Below are 18,113 nucleotides of genomic sequence, written 5' to 3'. Positions count from 1 at the left end.
GTTATAAAACCTGATTATAAGAGAACCCAAGTCATTAAACTATTGAAATGGAGTCATTTGTGTGCATTATTTTCAATGGACAGCTTATTTCAAAGTTGGCTTCGGAGGTTAATTTCAAAAATTGAGAAAATGTTAGTTAATCCTTATAAGAAACCCAGCTTTCAAAATGTCTGCCATAGCAGGCCCCTGTGTGAACTTACATGAAATATTGTACAATTAAAAATAGATTGGTAATTCCAAAATGCATTTCAAATCTGCTTGCTGCTGAGAGAACATCTGGAAATATGTTGATAAAAAAGGTACTCTGTAAAACAGGCTTCATTATTTCGCAGTTGAGCATAAAATAGAATCGTATGCTGATGTAAAGCCTTGCCTGTTTTTATGGATGACAGTATTACAAATGGAACCCTATAGTTAAATCAGCAATTAGATGGGGAGCTCCTGGCTGAGATGAAATGTAGAAAGAACTAGTAGAAGCAGGCAGGAAGAACAGGTAACAGTAATAATATTTGTATAGCCTTGTGTTCTCCTGAAACACCTGGGTTAAGCAGCAGGGTAGCAACATGATGCACTGACTTGCTGTATAATCAGGAATATATTAAGAGAGGGAAGGAAATTTTGCTTTCATAGCAACTTTTGTAAGAAGATTAATTTTAAGAGACTTTTAAAAAGCTTTTCAGTAATTTCGTATACGCATGGAAATAATGTCAGATTCTAGCAAGGATTGTAGGTGTGATAAGATAGTAGAAGAAAAATAGCTGCAATATCGGGAATGGGTGAAATTGCACTAAAGGATACTTAAGGTTGTATAGACATCACTGAATATAAATTTATTTGGACATATGTTTAATTCCTAGAGTCATCCTGAAATTGGTTTAGTGACAATGCCAGAAAGCCCAGTTCCAACTACACCCGTTACTCCACTTGGAACCACACCACCTTCTTCTGATGGTGAGCTGTTCTATTTTCTATACATGCTTGTTGCATTTCTGTACTCTAGGGAAGAGAACAAGTGGCCCTTTTATACAGAAAAGCATAAAGATTTATAGATCCTAGAATCCTAGCAGAAATCCTTGTCAGGAATAGCTTACAGAACCATGATATTACCTGGCTTAATCACGAATCGTTCCCAAATAAGAATCTCTCTCTGAATGTTATTTTTATGTGATAAGACATTGCCCTTGGGCTGGTGGCTCATACACGGTTGTGCACATGAAGAGGTGGATGGCCATCCTAGATAATAGGATCAGTCGTCTGTATCCAATTGCCTAGTTGCCCTGTGCGTATTGGCTGCTTTATGTGTTACAGATATCTTAATGAAAAAATAAGATATATTTCATAAAACTTTATAAGCATTTGAGTGAGACTGGAATCTTATCCTGTAATAGCTGCTATTAAGGTCACTCTGGCATCCTGGTAGAAGAGTATTCTTCTCCGAGAAGATAAATTCTTCGTTGCCATGGATATCAAAAGCCTAAGGTTTTTTTTGAAAAAGAATTCTGTCTTCTACCTCTCTGTGTATGTATTCTATATGATGCTAAGGGTTGAGAGCTGCTTAAGCTTCTTTCATATTATTCATTGCAAATATATCTGCCCACACACTATTTTTAATGCAGAAGGCAAAATTTGTGTGCATACCTTCAACTCTTTTCCTCTCATTTTCATAGACAAATCCAAATGGTTGTAAATATGCACAGAGAGTGCTACTTTCCTATTTCCTGGAGATTAATTAATATTATAAAAGGAATTCTTATTTGGCTTGTTTCAATATAGAGTTTATTTATGGTTTTCATCCTTTTTCTGTTCTTTCAGGGACCCAATGAACGTGTCCACATTTTCTTACTTCCAGTATTTCTTACTTCCTTTAAAAAAAAAAAGCATGCCAGGATGATTCCCACTCATCCTGTGCCATAAAAAATGCAGATGAATAAAGCAATATTTTGCTTTACAGTTTATATTAGATATGGCCGTTTCAAGGTCAAAGGGCAGTTTATATCTTGAAGAATATAGCCAAGAGTATTTGCGATCCTCAGTACTTTAACTGCTCAGTACTGCTGCCGGAGTCTGGAGTCTTGGATTAGTTGTTGTTTTTGAGTCTTGGATTAGTAATATTGTTTTTGACTTGTACCACACATTAATAATGGTTCTTATTTTTCAAATTAATATTTATTTAGAAGATTTATTATGACCCTCCAAATCTGTGTAATTACAATTTCAGGTGGCACACATCAAGTAAAAAACTTAAATTAGAATTAAAAGAAATATACAAAAAAGATAGGGATGCAGTGGCTCAGTGGCTAAGATGCTGAGGTTGTCGATTGAAAGGTTGGCAGTTCAGCGGTTCGAATACCTAGTGCTGCATAATGGGGTGAGCTCCCATTATTTGTCCCAGCTTCTGCCAACCTACCAGTTCAAAAGCACATAAAAAATGCAAGTAGAAAAATAAGGACCATCTTTGGTGGGAAGGTAACAGCGTTCTGTGCGCCTTTGGCACTTAGTCATGCCGGCCACATGACCACGGAGACTGTCGTGTCCCACTCCTCCGCTGACGGCCGGGTCAGGGAAATCCGAATCAGGCTTGCCTCTGCAGCTCTGCCCAAAGTCCTAGCAAAGTCCTCAGAGCAGGCAGGAGACCAGTAAGTGACTTCAGCAAGATAAGTTCGACTTTTGCCTGACTCAGAGACTGCCAGAAAGCAGATCCTTTATATAGGCCATGGGGTGTGGCTCCATGACTCAGCACTCATTAAGGCCTGCCCCTCCCTTCCTTCTGTTGCCTCCGCCTATCCAATCTTCTGATGCGAGGGTCACTCCAATCAGCTGTTGGTAATAAACCCTCCTCAGGCTCACATGCTGTGGAGGAGGGGGAGGGGTCTAGCTGCTCCGTTTGCCTGGGCATGGAGTCAGGGCTGGGGCAGGGAGGTGCTCCTTCTGCAGTTTGTCTGGGCATGGAGCCAGGACTGGGGCCGGGAGGCATACATTCCTCCGTGTTCGGGAGCAGATAAGAAGGCCCCGGCTGCTCTGAGGGCGGGCAAGACACAACAGAGACGTCTTCGGACAGTGCTGGCTCTTTGGCTTTGAAACGGAGATGAGCATCGCCCCCTAGAGTCAGGAATGACTAGCACATATGTGTGAGGGGAACCTTTACTTTACAAAAAGGAAATAAAAGGCATAACCAATATATTAGACCACACATAGGCTGGGTTATCTAACATGCATACCATCTCCCAGAAGATGGCTTCATATGTAATCCTGTTCGATTGCCTGGGAAGAAACCAGATTTTTAAAGCTTTCTGGAAGACTAACAAAGTTGACTCATCCTAATTGGGGGGTGGCGGGGGGAAAGAATTATTCGAAGGGCAGGTGCTGTCCCAGAAAACCACACCTCCTAGGTCCCATCATATGATTTTGCCTCAGAGATAGGCAGTTCGACAAATAGTATCTATTTGTGACACATTTATGCTGGGCTTATGTTGCTCTAATCATATCTGATTTTTGAGCAGCCTCCAGAGCAGTAATAACTGTAAAATTAAATATAACCATATAAGCATTTCAAAACAATAAATAACTTTACAAATGCCAAGGAACAACCATAACAAAATCCCGTCCAAGAGAAACACTATGTGCTTTATTTGGGAGTAACCTCATTTCATTGTTTGTGGGTTCCAGTGGCAATGTGGCTTGATTTTTCTTACCTCCAAGTTAATAATCTACAATAATTCTGCCTGATGTCATAAACAATTGTTAAAGCAAAGAGAAATGTTTGTAATATTTAATAATAGAAACATGTTGCTTTACCTCCGCTCGGAGGGATTTCAGGATGGTTCCGTTCTACTGATGAGCAAACCTTCTCTGATTTTTCCCAGTCATAAGCACTGTAGAGCTGCCCTTGGATGCTGACGTGCAGACAAGCAACCTGCTGATAACCTTCTTAAAGTACAGTTCTATTGTCATGCAGGATACCAAAGGTAGGCAGCTGTATCAATACAGATTTGCATTTCTCAAATCAGTTGGGGGGGAAACGCTTGTTACTAAGTTGACTGCGTAAAACAGTCTAGCTAATTCATCATGGATAATAAATTTCTTCAGACTGACAGTATGAACTGATTTTTTATTGCCAGATGACAATTATAAGAAATCATGAAGCTTTGATGCTGAAGGAGAAAAAACCCAAATATAGAACAAAATGTGTAAAAGAGATTTGTCATGTTCTTCCAAGGAAATAAAACAGTAGACATATCTAAGAAAGCAAAGGATAGAGATATATATAACACTGTTATTTCTGAGAATACCCCAAAGGGAATACTGCATAAGACAGAAGTTGATTCTTCAAAACAAATGTGATGTTTCATAGCTGGCAAAGCTGGCTTGTTGTGATTTGGTACAAGAAAGCTGTATGAAGGTGATAAAGTTTGGCTTGAATTTAAAAGTTTTGGCTTTCTATAAAGAGTAGCATATTGGAGGATGGTGGTTCACATCTTATACATTGTGGATGGATAACTATGTATTCATTTCAACTGGCTAAGCCATAATGGCCTCTGCACAAACATGCAGAGGCAAACTTACAGTTTTATGTTATGTTGGCTGTATTCATACATTATTTTGATCATTTGTTGAATAAGGCGGGTAGTCCTTCAGATAAGTAAAGTTCTCAATTCTTGGGTTTTTACTTCACCTCTTCAGTCCAATACTTCTATATCTGTGTGTGTGCGTGTGTATTATACATGCGCGCACACACAGAGTCTGTAGTAATAGATGTATTTGTCTATGCCTGTATATGCATACAGTAATGAAATTTCTTTTGCCTTTTATGTCTTTTGGGGGATATCTGTTCAAGTGTGTGGATATCTGTGTGTGTGTGTGTTTGTGTGTGTGTGTGTGTGTTCTCCCCCCACCCCCCGACAGTGTCTGTGGATTTTGTGTCAGCATTTTTAGTGGGATACATGCCTGTTTCCTTACTGAATTTACATTTTCATAGAAAGATAAATGTGAATGTTTATGTAGAATTCAGCCATTCTTCATTTAATGACTACAACCTATGCCAGCACCTTAAGCAAAAAAGTCACTAAATCAACCATATGACAGAGAGTGTCGTGTCCCACTCCTCCGCTGACGGCCGGGTCAGGGAAATCCGAATCAGGCTTGCCTCTGCAGCTCTGCCCAAAGTCCTAGCAAAGTCCTCAGAGCAGGCAGGAGACCAATAAGTGACTTCAGCAAGATAAGTTCGACTTTGCCTGACTCAGAGACTGCCAGAAAGCAGATCCTTTATATAGGCCATGAGGTGTGGCTCCATGACTCAGCACTCATTAAGGCCTGCCCCTCCCTTCCTTCTGTTGCCTCCGCCTATCCAGTCTTCTGATGCGAGGGTCACTCCAATCAGCAGCTGTTGGAAATAAACTTTCCTCAGGCTCACATGCTGTGGAGGAGGGGGAGGGGTCTAGTTGCTCCGTTTGCCTGGGCATGGAGCCAGGGCTGGGGCCGGGGGATGCTCCCTCCTCTGCAGCCTGCTTGGGCATGGAGCCAGGGCTGGGACCGGGAGGTGCCCCCTCCTCTGCAGCTTGTCTGGGCATGGAGCCAGGACTGGGGCCGGGAGGCATACATTCCTCCGTGTTCGGGAGCAGATAAGCAGACCCTGGCTGCGGTGAGAACGGACAAGACACAACAGAGAGAAAAAGAGAGACTCCTGGTTGCTGCTATTTCAATTAGACAAAATTCTCTCATGCAGCAACATTGGCATTTTTCTCACTCTGGCATGCATTGCTCAGTGTCAAAAATTTGGTTGTTAAGCGGGCATGTTGGTAAAAAATAATTTTTTACTTCTGTTCAGTAATGTTAGATTTGTGAACAATAACTGTGATTGTTGCTAAACAAGTAGTATATGTTCTTCTTGGGGATTTTCTTTTAGAGAATCACATTTGCTTTTCTATGAAATTACTATCAGAATTCATGCTTACTTATTTGCATATGAGATCAGATTGTCCCCTCTGCCTTGCACTTTGAGTTGAAATAGACATTAGTGGTCATGGAAAAAATATTGCCAAGAAGGATGAGATGGAAGGCTAAAGCAAATGCTTGTAATGTTTTTGAACATTCTGCTTTACCCCACTTTGGTTAAACGAGTCCTGATTTGTAATATCCAGGCTACGCCATTGAATTAAATTATAGAAATAGATGTAATGAGTCCCCACAATTACCAAGGTAGCATTATGCAGTTCCTTTTACATTTGCATTGCAGTTTGAATAACTACGTAAGCAGACATTAAACATTTTTTTCTATATTGGGTTATAGCAGTAATTTCTGCAAATCATGGGTTGATTTAAATTTCATTTTCAATATGAAAGTTTTCATTTGCTCTCTGTTTAAATGCAGAATGCTTATAAATTTTGTTTGTGCTTTTTCCTATTAATTGGGAGTATGATAATAGTTCAGTATTGAATGCTGTACAATATTGAATAGTGGGAGTGACTGCCACAATGGTTGGAGTTTTCAAAAATGATGCTTAGTTCAATGCTTGAAATATTTAGTATGGCAATACTTTATAATAAATCTCCTAATTACTATTATCATGTTGGTATTTTTACTATTTTTACTATTTTTTACTATTTTTACTATTATCATGTTGGGCCTCTGTGGCTCAGACTGCTGAGACAGTCTGTTATTAACACAGCTGCCTGCAATTACTGCAGGCTCTAGTCCCACCAGGCCCAAGGTTGACTCAGCCTTCCATCCTTTATAAGGTAGGTAAAATGAGGACCCAGATTGTTGGGGGTAATAAGTTGACTTTGTATATAAATATACAAATAGGATGAAGACTATTGCTAACATAGTGTAAGCCGCCCTGAGTCTTCGGAGAAGGGCGGGATATAAATGCAAATAATAATAATAATAATAATAATTTTATTTGTTAATAATGAGAAAAAGAAATTCTAGTCAAATATATAACTACATAGAATAGTCTTCTGTGTGTTTTTTCTCACCCATAAGAAAGAGTCAAAATTGCCATTGTTCTTAGGGGACTTGTACTAAGGGTGCTACTTGGGAAGTTGTTTCAGTGTTAAAGCACAAAGCATTGCACTGCTTAAAGCAGTTATGTAGCTAGAAAATGCTGGTAAATAAACATATCACTAGTATGTAACTGCAGGACTCTAAAGTTAAATGCTTGGCATGAAGGAATAATGCATGCAGTGTAATCCCCAAGGATGAGATTTAACTGTGACACCTGACAGTAAATCTCTGGATTTTGCTGTGAAAAGATAACAAGACTCTAAAGTATTATGGATCTCTAGAGCTGCTGTTCCTGGAAAAAGAGCATTTTAGCTTGTTTTTCAATTGTCATCAGTGGAGGTCAGATGTGTTACTGATATTTAAAGGTACCTCTATACAGCTTTACAGTCACATCTATTTGTAGAAAATGATCCAGATGTTGCAGCAAATTAAGATTGTCTAAGGAAGTTATGATTAATGTAGATTGGTAATCTGCTTTCTCCGCAGGAAGACTAGAGCAAAACAGCAGTGTGAAAATGTATGAAAGTCATGCAATTTCTGGTTTATTAAACCAGGATGCATTTGGGTGGGTCATTGAGAATCTGCTACTATGGTAGTATGCGGCCAACAGCAATACTGAGTACTGTTTGATAGTCAAGAGACTCCTCATCTCTTTAACAGTGGAAAATACTAATGCTGAAGACTATAAAAAGAAGTTAGTTCGAGGGTTAGAAACAAAAATAACAAAATCCTTGTTATTATTGTGGGATCCTAGGTAATAGCTTTGAAGTACTATGTTGTATCACCTCTTGCTCTGTTGTGCTTATGGATTTCTGTGATTTCTGATTTTTATATTGACCTTTTCACATGCTAAGGAATGATGGCTTATATGTGTCCTCATATTCATTTGCAGATGAACACAGACTCCATAGTGGAAAGCTCTGCCTGATTATCTTAACCTGCATAGCAGAGGTAAGTTTTTCCTATCCATATTCTCCATCTTAGTAGCACATGTAAAAATCAGTCCCTTAAGATCTATGCATTCCTTTATCTTCCTCCATCTTTGAAACGGAACCATAATCACTGCAGTTTTGAGAAGTAATCACTTGGTGAGATTTGGCTAACTGAAAACATATTTCTCATCTGGCTACAATTTTTATTAGGATAAAAAATCAAGACTGTAATATTGGACACAGTTGTTTGTTTTTCACATGTAAAAGGATGTTCTCTTTTCACCTTAGAAGACAACGAGGCTTGGGAAAGGGAACTTACAGTCAGAAATGGGAAACCTTTGAAGTGTAATGGAAAGAGCTTTCCTCTTTCCATTTTTATGAGAGAAAGAGTATTTGTTCATATTCAAATACTCTTTCCCTCACAGAATCCTGGGAGAAATACTGAAGGAAGAAAATTGGATAACGAAATATCGATAAACCTGCATTATGCTGATGACATTAATGTAGTAGCACAAGATGCAAATAATCTGGAAACACTAGTAATAAAAGGCAAGTACAGTAAAAAAGTGACTAAGATTATATATTAAAGAAGACCAAGCTAATGACAAGTACGACAATCTGTCAAAGAACTAACAATAAAGATACACTGAAGTAGTGGATGTGTGACATGTCTATTCCTACAAATATCAAAATTATGAAGGCAATGGTTCCCCGATTTATGAAAGCAGAATTTGGAATTTGAAGAAGTAGAAGAGTATTGACATTTTTGAATTTTGATATTGGAGTGGACTCCTGAGAATTCTACGGATTATTAAGAAAACAAACACAATTCATAGAAAAATCAATTCAGGGTTTTTACTTCAGCTACAGTTTATACTTTAATATACTATGCAAACATCTAGCTCTCTTGAGAAGTCTATAATACTGAGAAAAGTGGAAGGAAAGAGAAGAAGAGGATAACCAGGAGCAAGGTGGGTACATCCAGTTGCAGTGGAGATGGATGTATTGCAGGAAAGCCTGAAGGACCAGGTTGAGATGGAAATTCTGGAGAACATCTGTATGGTCGTTAACCAACTTGAATAATCATAATTAGTCAACTAGATGAGAAATAAATTTGAATCATCTGCCAGGAGTAATATTTCTGATTGTTTCATTCATAAATGTTATCTTTCAGTACTACTTTGATGTTAAAATGTGTGATCTTGCTTACTTTGGTTATTTTTCTTTTTCCATAGGACCAGTATGCTAATGCTTTTCTGCATGATGACAATATGAATTTTCGTGTAAACCTCCACAGAATGGTAAATTGTCTTGATCAGGAACTCTGTTAGGTCAAAATCAGCCTTGGATTTTTTTCTCTTTCACTTCTTGGTTGTATTGGTGATTTGGGTTTGATGTTTCTCAGCTGCTTTATATTTTAACCTTTTAAAGGTTAAATTATATTTTAACAACAATTTAGTTGTTGTTTTTTTTAATTTAATTCTGTTTGCCACACAGACTCACTTGTTGATGTTTAGCTGCATAAATTGGATAAATAAATGAACAGATGCTTTGGTATTACGCATTTGCATGGTGATGTTGGTAAATATCTGAAACTTTCCGTGGTGAATGTCCCGTGTACTTGGTGTTCTGCTCTTATTTTTCTTAATCTTCCCACTCCTATTCCAGTAGTTCATTTCAGAATGCAAGACTGGCTCATAGTCATGGTCAAGCAACCTCATCAAGATTTCTTGAGTGGGGTGAGCCTGTAGAACACAGTGGAGAGCAATTTTCATTGAGGCAATGAGAGACCACTAGATCTACAGAGATATTAGGGAATAATATATTTGTATGTATATTTTCATAGGCTGAGTTAAGTTGATATGGCTGGTGGAATCAACTACTATCCCATGGGATTTTTTCATGGGTTCCCGGCTATTTCAGGTGTCACTTTCTGCTGTTCTTAACATTTTTGGAAGCAGTTGGGACACTTATTAATCCTGTTAATTTCTTTCCCTGTTTCATCCTATACTATGTGACTGCAGGAAGAAAAAGTTAAAAATAGAATGGAGAAAGAGTGGAAATTCCTAAAGTATTCATTTTAGAGCAACTGTAGGATTTAATTTTGTTTCAGCAATAGACAAAGAAAGTTAAACCTTTGTTAATACTCTCTTTGGTATTCTTACAACACAACTGACAAAGGAAAGTGAATTTAACCACAAACAACCCTGGGCTGTTTTGAAATAAATCTAATATATTCTAACTCACTGACTGGGTTATGTTAAAGCCTCTCTGAGTCAGCTAATCAAAGTGCATTGGGCAAAGGCAGCCTGTATGTCTCTTGTGTGAATAGCTGCTTTTTTCTATTTTTCCAGCTGAAAGATAAAGATATAATGATTACATGAAAATCTGTCCAACTATCTCAGTATTTTCTCTCTACTCTGGTTGGTATTGCAGTTGCCTAAGCTACCTTTTTGCTTTAAAGCTTAATGAGCAAAATAACTGATGTGGGGTAGAAGAACATATCAGTGTCTGCAGGGAGAGGTAGTGAAGTAATATGCAGCATGATGTTATCAAAGAAATTCCCAAAATTACATACTTGCATCTGACATCATGATGCTAGCAGTTAGACTGGATTTGCATGATGATGTCATCATGTGAATATCATAATTTTCCCCCTGTTGTGACCAGCTATGGATACCTATACGAGAGGATGAAACCATCCTTTTCTGAGCAGTTTGATTTATATGGAAAATACTAGTAGTTTTGGTAATCAGGAGGCTTTGTTCCTTCTGACTAATTCATCTTCATGTGTTTGAAGCCTATGAGACACAGGAAGAAAGCCGCTGATAAGAATCTTCCCTGTCGACCTCTAGTTTGTGCAGTGCTGGGTAAGTCTACCTGCCAGATTTTGTCCACAGCTTCTTCAAGATTGGTGGGGGGGATAAAGGGTTGGTGCAGAGGGGAAAATATTTATAAGCCAATTCTGAAATGTATTTCATTTACCAATATAATGCAGTTCTGTGTTTCCCACCTATTGCTTCCTTCTTTTGGCAAGAAGTAAAAGCTTTTCTAGACAAATCCATTCCAAGCTAATTGAAGGGTGAGGGAATATATTTATTTTAAAAGATTTTTAGATTGTAATGGAAAAACTGGTTAAATTCTTTATATGGGGCGAGTGCTGTATATAAATACAATAAAGTATAGAAGGTTTTATGGAGGACTGAATGCAAGGATCCTTAGGACCGCCTCTATTTTACAGTTTTTAAAATACTTATAGAGGAAAAGTAGCAAAGCTGTTTGGGTTATTTTGTCAACTTAAAATAAATATATTGTGTTTGTATATTGGAGTAAAATGTTTCTGAGTGTAGGTGATGTGGTAAGACTTCCATTCTTCCATATTATAGTTATATTTCCTGTCCCTTAGTTCCTTACTGCACACGCTGTACGATTTATCTCTTCCCAAGAAGTATAGCTTGGAATCATTGTACATAATGTTATATCTAGGCCATTGTTAACAGTGGATAACACTAGCCAAGAATGATATAACTTAGAATTTTCAGTTTGAATGGCAACTAATTATAAAACCTATATTTTAAAATATTTTATCACTTTTTTGCAGATCTGATGGTGGAATTCATAATAACACACATGATGAAAGAATTTCCCATGGATCTCTACGTGTAAGTAACAACTACATGAAATACTAGCTAATTTTAAGAGCTCTTCAAATTCCAAGCAATGATGTTTCTGTTCAATCCATTGAAAAATTAAGAAAAATGGTTTGAATCCCCATTTTTCTTTCCTAAATTATTTAACGTAATATGATATTTGTTATTTTCTCTGGTCAAATTTTATGTTTCAGTGCATCCCTAAGTAAACAGAAGCTGATATATCCTCTCCTTGGTACAAAATTAAACATGACACCTTTCTGGAAAATGGAATGCACACTAACTATTTATGTGTAGATTATTTAAAATAAGGAAAACTAAATGTGGCAGGTGCAGAAGTTTTGACAGCCTTTCATTCAGTATTTTTTAATACCACCCTTGGCAGAAATAGTAGCTTCCAAGTGTTTCCTATACTGCAGCTAGATAAAACTCTGTTTAGTTTTGCTTTTGGAAGTTTTTTCCTTCTATCCTTCCAAGTCCTTTAGTTCAAAAATATTCTTAGAATCTTTGCATGTATTGCATCTTTGAGATTCCCTACAGATATTCAATAATTTTCATATAACATAATTTTAAGCCATAATGAGTGGATCCCAGTGATGAAATCCTCTGCGGATTGCCACCAGTTCGCTGCCCACATATGCGCGGTATGCACGCGCACTGTGTGTGCACTTGCACAGTGCATGCCCAAAGCACACAGTGCGCATGTGCAGTGCACGCCAAAAGCATGCTGCACACGCATACACAATACATTCAAATGCACGCTGCGTGCACGTATGCACAGTGCATGCCAAATGCATGCTTCGTGCAGGAAAAGGAGGTTTAACAAGGTAAATAGGACAACGTGATTTAGATTCACTAGAAAGCAGGATTTAGCTTTTTTTTTTTACTACCAGTTCACCTGAACCGGTAGCTTTTATCACTACCGATGCGAACCGGTAGCATTTCATCCCTGGTGGATCCTATATCACATTAAGCCTAAATAAACAAGCAATGCAGTTTAGCATTACATGTGAACCAGGATGAATTTCTAGTAACTCTGAGTATATGATATTGTGATGTGTTAGAGTGCTGTTAATCTAAATGATATGATTAGTATCATGTGCTAAGCCTCAGTTTGTTAATCATGATTTATTGAACAAACAATTTTTGATTAATTTCAGGGAACATATTAAGCCATAAATCATGATTTGCAAATATTAATGGTTGGGTTCATGCAATTTATGTAGCCAAAATAATAAAAATCATATTTTGCATTTGATGTGAACCCAATTAGTATTATCTCCAGTCTAGTTGGAAACACTATTCTTGATTTGATTGTTTTAAATTCAAAATTTCAAAAAAAAGTTGTTAAACATATTTCATTTCCTTGGAATCTAGATTATTTGTGTGGAATATTAGTCAAGTACACATTTCATCCACTTTCAGATTTTCAACTAAATATCAACTAAATTTAATAACTCCACATGCATCAGTGATATACTGATATCCTGAATATTCCATACTGATAGTTTGAGGTGCTGTTTTACAAGTAGTTGGGATCACTCCCAATTCTTCGCTCATGATTATGTTGTGGATTCCTTTTTTTTGCTCCAGATGTTGTATTCAAATAGTACACAAGCTGCTTTGCTACCAGAAAAAGTGCAGAGTGAGACTTCATTACACTTGGAGGGAACTCTGGTCAGGTACGTTTTTAGTCTTAGCATCAGCCGACATACTCCTTCATAGAGTCAGTGCTCATAGTTTTAAAATAAGCGTTAAATGCAATGCTAATGTATACTATATTCCAGTACTTGACTGTAGGTGATTTTACCTGTAAACGCAATTTGGAGAGTCAAGGAAAATGAATTAGTATTTTTAAATTCTAGCTTTGTTTTTTGCTGGTGCTGAGACTCTTTTCCATGTAGAGAAACCTTTTTATGGGATCTACTGTGATAAGTTTCATATTTTAGAATCGAGATGTTGTAGTTGTTTCACTTCAACACAGAGCTCCCATTTTGATGGGAGTTTTGTTAGGTTCTTTTCCTGTGTGTGTTTTCAGCATACTGAATCTGTATTCTGACAAGGCAGGAGGAGAGTCTTGTTAACTTATGGTGGCAAAAAATCAGAAGGAACCTGGTAGCACATTTTCTAATCTATCCGTTTTATGAAAAAGCATAAGATTTTGTTGTGGCTCCGGCCTCCGAGCCTGTCCTCATGGAGCAGGATGACTCTGAGAGTGAGGGGGAGGAGTCGACAAGGCCTCCCTCTCCAGGACCCTCCTTTCTGGCTTCGCCCCAGGTTCCAGCTGCAGGCCAGGAGGAGGAGGAGCTGACAAGGCCTCCCTCTCCCGGACCCTCCTCCTCCTCCCTGGCAACGCCCCAAGCTCCAGCTGCTGAGGATCAATCCTGGATCGACCCGAGGCAGCGACGAAGAGATAAGCGTGCGCAGCAGAGGAAGAGGTGTGGCAGGCTCAGAGAGTGCTGAGTCACGGAGCCATACCCCACAGGGGATAAAAGCGGGTGGAGCTTCCATTGGGCTTTGTGACGGACAAAAAACTACCCAGTGTGTGTTGCAGCTCGGTCGCTCAGGAGTTAAAGGCCTTTCTTTCCTGTAAGCTTGGCAACGGGACTTGGACAAGAGTGCTTTTATCTCTGTCCGAGATAAAGACTTCAGAACTTGGCAGGCCTCTGCACGGTTGCTGCCAAGTCTTTTGCTTCCTACAGAAGAATCAGGTCTGTGTCAATAAAAGGACTGTGAAACACGTTTCTCCGTGAAGTGGGAGGGGGGACAGAACAGATTTTATGAGCTGCAGGTATTGGATGAAATGAATTGTAGTTCATGAAAGTTTATGCTGTTTCTTAAAATTGATTAGTTGAAAAAGGTGTGATCAGCCTTTTTCTGATTTTGTATTTTGACATTTTAATATGACATATTTTCTGTTTTATTGTTGGCAGCGTATTCAAAGATATGGAAAACTACAAAGGGATGCAAGCAGGCTTTGGCCTAGCAATTCTGTCAAACACTAAGCTCTGAAAGGATGTTTTCCATTCAGTGAGATGGGGGATATTAAAACTTAATTCTCAGAAATTAGCATGTATTTTGGAAATGAGTTAGATTGCCCCAGTAGATTTAGTTAGTCTCTTATTTTGTGTCATTGTTCCTTGCTGTGGTACAAGTTTTTGAGTACAGCTAACTGTTCTGTTCTGTCTTCTGACAAAAGTCTTCCATGACCTAATTAAGTTTTTCTCAAAAAGCCCAGACATTCTGTCTATGTTTAAGGAATTGTACGTTATACTTGTAATTTAGGTTTTCAGTTAATTTCTTCTTGGTAGTGTTTTCGAAAGCTTTCTTCTTAAAAATACTGTGAATACTGTGGCTAGCAGTCCCCCTTATGGGAATTCTGTATAAATAGAAGAAACTGCTGTCATTTTCTGATCCTACATAAGTTAATTAATATTTCCTTTTGTGAATTTTTCCTTTAGCAGGTTTCTAAATGTATTCTGTGCATATTATTGGGAAGCTAATTGATAGAACTGATGTTTGAACTGGATTTTCTGGGAACTCTATAATTATTGCCTCTTGCTCCCTGTTGCCCTCTGTTAGTTGCCTTAGGATAATGATATAACTGATAAGATAATGTTGCATCACAGTTCACATCTCTAAATATTAGAGATAAAAAGTATAAGATGTGTAAGATAAATATAAGATGTGGAGTTGCGATATTTAATGCTACCTAAAGTAGTTTTTAAGTAAAAGTAGTTTTTAAAGTAGTTTTTTTTTAAGGGACGCTGTGGCTCAGGGGCTAGGATGTTGAGCTTGTCGATCAAAAGGTCAGCAGCTCAGCGGTTCGAATACCTAGTGCTGCCGTGTAACGGGGTGAGCTCCTGTTACTTGTCCCAGCTTCTGCCAACCTAGCAGTTTCGAAAGCGCATAAAAATGCAAGTAGAAAAGGTAGGGACCACCTTGGTGGGAAGGTAACAGAGTTCCGTGCGCCTTTGGCATTGAGTCATGTTGGCCACATGACCACGGAGACGTCTTCGGACAGCGCTGGCTCTTCAACTTTGAAACGGAGATGAGCACCGCCCCCTAGAGTCGGCAACGACTAGCATGTATGTGCGAGAGGAACCTTTACCTTTACCTTTAAAGTAGTTTTTGCAGAATTTAATTCTAAGTTAAAGCTAAGTGAATGCTTACTTTACACAACAAATATGTAGGGAGTATAGAATAATGAAATAATAGGATTTAATAGCCATCAGAAAAAAAATATCTGTATCTAGACAACTGGATGTGGATATTCCTTTTATGTCTCATTGTTGAAATTCATAGTAGTTTTCTATAAAATATTGGATTTAAGTACTGATTATTCCATTTCTTTCTAAAAAGCTGATACCATGTCATATCATTGATCAGAAAGTATGGATTGTGCTGGCTTTCTTCATAATTACTTAATTTCCAAGGTTCAAAATATTTCATAGCATTTGTATTGGAGTAATGAATGGATAAAATTCTGACATCTTAGTTACGCTCATTAAACAGTGGCCTAACACTGAGTCATTGAGTTTGGCCAAGAAGAATCTAGATCAGAGATGATTGACTTTTTTGTTTGGATGGTTGCATGAAGCTTTGCATACAGGTAGTACTGTACCTGGATCCTAAAAACATCTATCTAAAAACATACAGTAGTACTGTACCTGGATCCTAAAAACATCTATCTATCTAACATCTATCAAATTCCCTCACCAAACGAGTTGAGGTGAATTTCTACGGGGGGGGGGGCAGAGTTCTTTCTGTTGTATACTCCATTTATGGAATTCCCTCCTAGAAAGTCTTGACTGGCATCCATCCTAGCATCTTTTTAATTACAGATGGAAAACCATTTTATTTTTCCAGGCTTTTAGCTGGCTTTTAATTGTGTTTTAATTGAATTTAAAGGTTTATGTAGTGTTTTTTATTTTGTATTTTATTGTATATACTTTTATTCAAATTGTGTATGTGTGTGAATAAAGAATTTAGAAAATTACTAAGATTGAAAACAGTTCAGTTAATTAATCTGCTTAATTTCTCAGATCTGCTTCAAAGTTTTTTTTTAACTTACCTTGTGCTGAGACGTAAGTAAGGTAGTTATTGAGAAGAGGGCCTTTTTGGTGGTAGAATCTTATTTGTTTTCTGATTATTACGGCATGCTTGTTAATGTATGTAGATCTTTTCTATTTATGCAGGCTTTAAAAAATTGTATTTCTGGTGATATACCAGATTTATTTCTATTTAAAGTATGTAAATAACAACTATTTTAACTTTAATGTTATACATTTTAGAAGATTATGTTGAATAACTGTTGGTAATTCATTCAACATTCTTTGCCAAGATAGCCATAACTTTTTGGAATAATATACTTACCAAGGCATTGAAGAAAACAAAAATACAATAATTACAAATCAATGCAGTACAATGAAATTAGCTCAGATTCCTTTTAATAAGACTAAAACACTAACAAACAGTATATTTAAAATTATATCCCAGAACAGGACTGAGCACATATTCATCCATAATATAAACCTAATCTTAACCTACAATCCACAGCAACCAGAACTCATCCTAAAACATTAATCTAATAAGGACAGAATTTTAAATCCCTCTTACAGGCTTGTTCAGAAACGATGGGACTATATTCATAAAGAACTGGAACCTGGAGACCCTAGAGCTGTGATGGCAAATCTATGGCATGCATGCCACAGGTGGCACGTAGTGCCCTTTCTGTGGGCACTCAAGCCATTGCCCCAGTTCAACTCTGCCATGCTTTCGCATGTGCCTTCTGCTGGCCAGCTGATCATCGAGTCTCTGCTGCTCATGTGTAGGGGGCGGGGTGCGTGCAGGGGGGCCATGTGCACATTGCATTTTGAGGGTTTGGGCATGCATGTGCACATTCACGCGTCCAGAAAAGGTTAGCTATCACTGCCCTAGAGGGAGGAGCAGGAAGAAGGCTGTGTTTAGACCAACTTAAAGAGAAAATTATAGGGAGAAATAAAGACATTTGTAGGAGATTGCGACTGGCAGAGGCCTTGAAACACAAGGATCAGTAATTTGGAATGGCTCAAATGGGGTTCTGTACAGGCCTTGCTTTGTACCAAGATATGAGAATAGAGTTCTGGGCTAAGATCAGGAGACAAAAGGAATCAGGAATTTCTGCCAGGAGACTAACACTTAGATATAAAACAATCAAGATGTTTTACAATCTCCTCCATTAGGAAAACCACAGATTCTTGAAATGTTTATCAGGTAGAGATTTATTCACATAATTGTGGGACTAGTCCATTGTTTGATTGTGAATTGCTTTAGGTATTTTATTCTAATCGGAAAGCAACATTTAACAAATTGGAATAAATAAGCAATGTGTCATCATAGAAACTGTTTTGGCTAGCCTGAGTATTGATTCTGATATTTTGTGCTGGCTTCTGTATCAGCAGAATTTCCAATCTGTTCTAATATTTCTCTGTCAGGAACACATATTTCTATGATTTTATGATGGGTGCTTTGCGAGACTGAGATTTT

At 37.9% G+C, this 18,113-nt stretch overlaps 1 protein-coding gene across 2 annotated transcripts in view; it reads left to right on the top strand.

Moving 5' to 3' along the window:
- ARMH3 (armadillo like helical domain containing 3) overlaps positions 1-18,113 on the top strand; it is a 161,244-nt gene that overhangs the window by 29,207 nt on the left and 113,924 nt on the right. For both annotated transcript variants that reach the window (XM_058187855.1, XM_058187854.1), the window contains 7 exons: positions 858-951; positions 3,864-3,965; positions 7,896-7,954; positions 9,171-9,236; positions 10,736-10,805; positions 11,537-11,597; positions 13,179-13,267. In XM_058187855.1, coding sequence (XP_058043838.1) covers positions 858-951; positions 3,864-3,965; positions 7,896-7,954; positions 9,171-9,236; positions 10,736-10,805; positions 11,537-11,597; positions 13,179-13,267 — 541 coding nt within the window. The remainder of the gene's footprint in view (positions 1-857; positions 952-3,863; positions 3,966-7,895; positions 7,955-9,170; positions 9,237-10,735; positions 10,806-11,536; positions 11,598-13,178; positions 13,268-18,113) is intronic.

This window comes from Ahaetulla prasina, chromosome 6 (genome assembly GCF_028640845.1).
Source record: "Ahaetulla prasina isolate Xishuangbanna chromosome 6, ASM2864084v1, whole genome shotgun sequence".
NCBI lineage: Eukaryota > Metazoa > Chordata > Lepidosauria > Squamata > Colubridae > Ahaetulla > Ahaetulla prasina.
The sequence above is the reverse complement of the archived record's forward strand: the minus strand, read 5'-3'. Positions and strand labels throughout refer to the sequence as shown.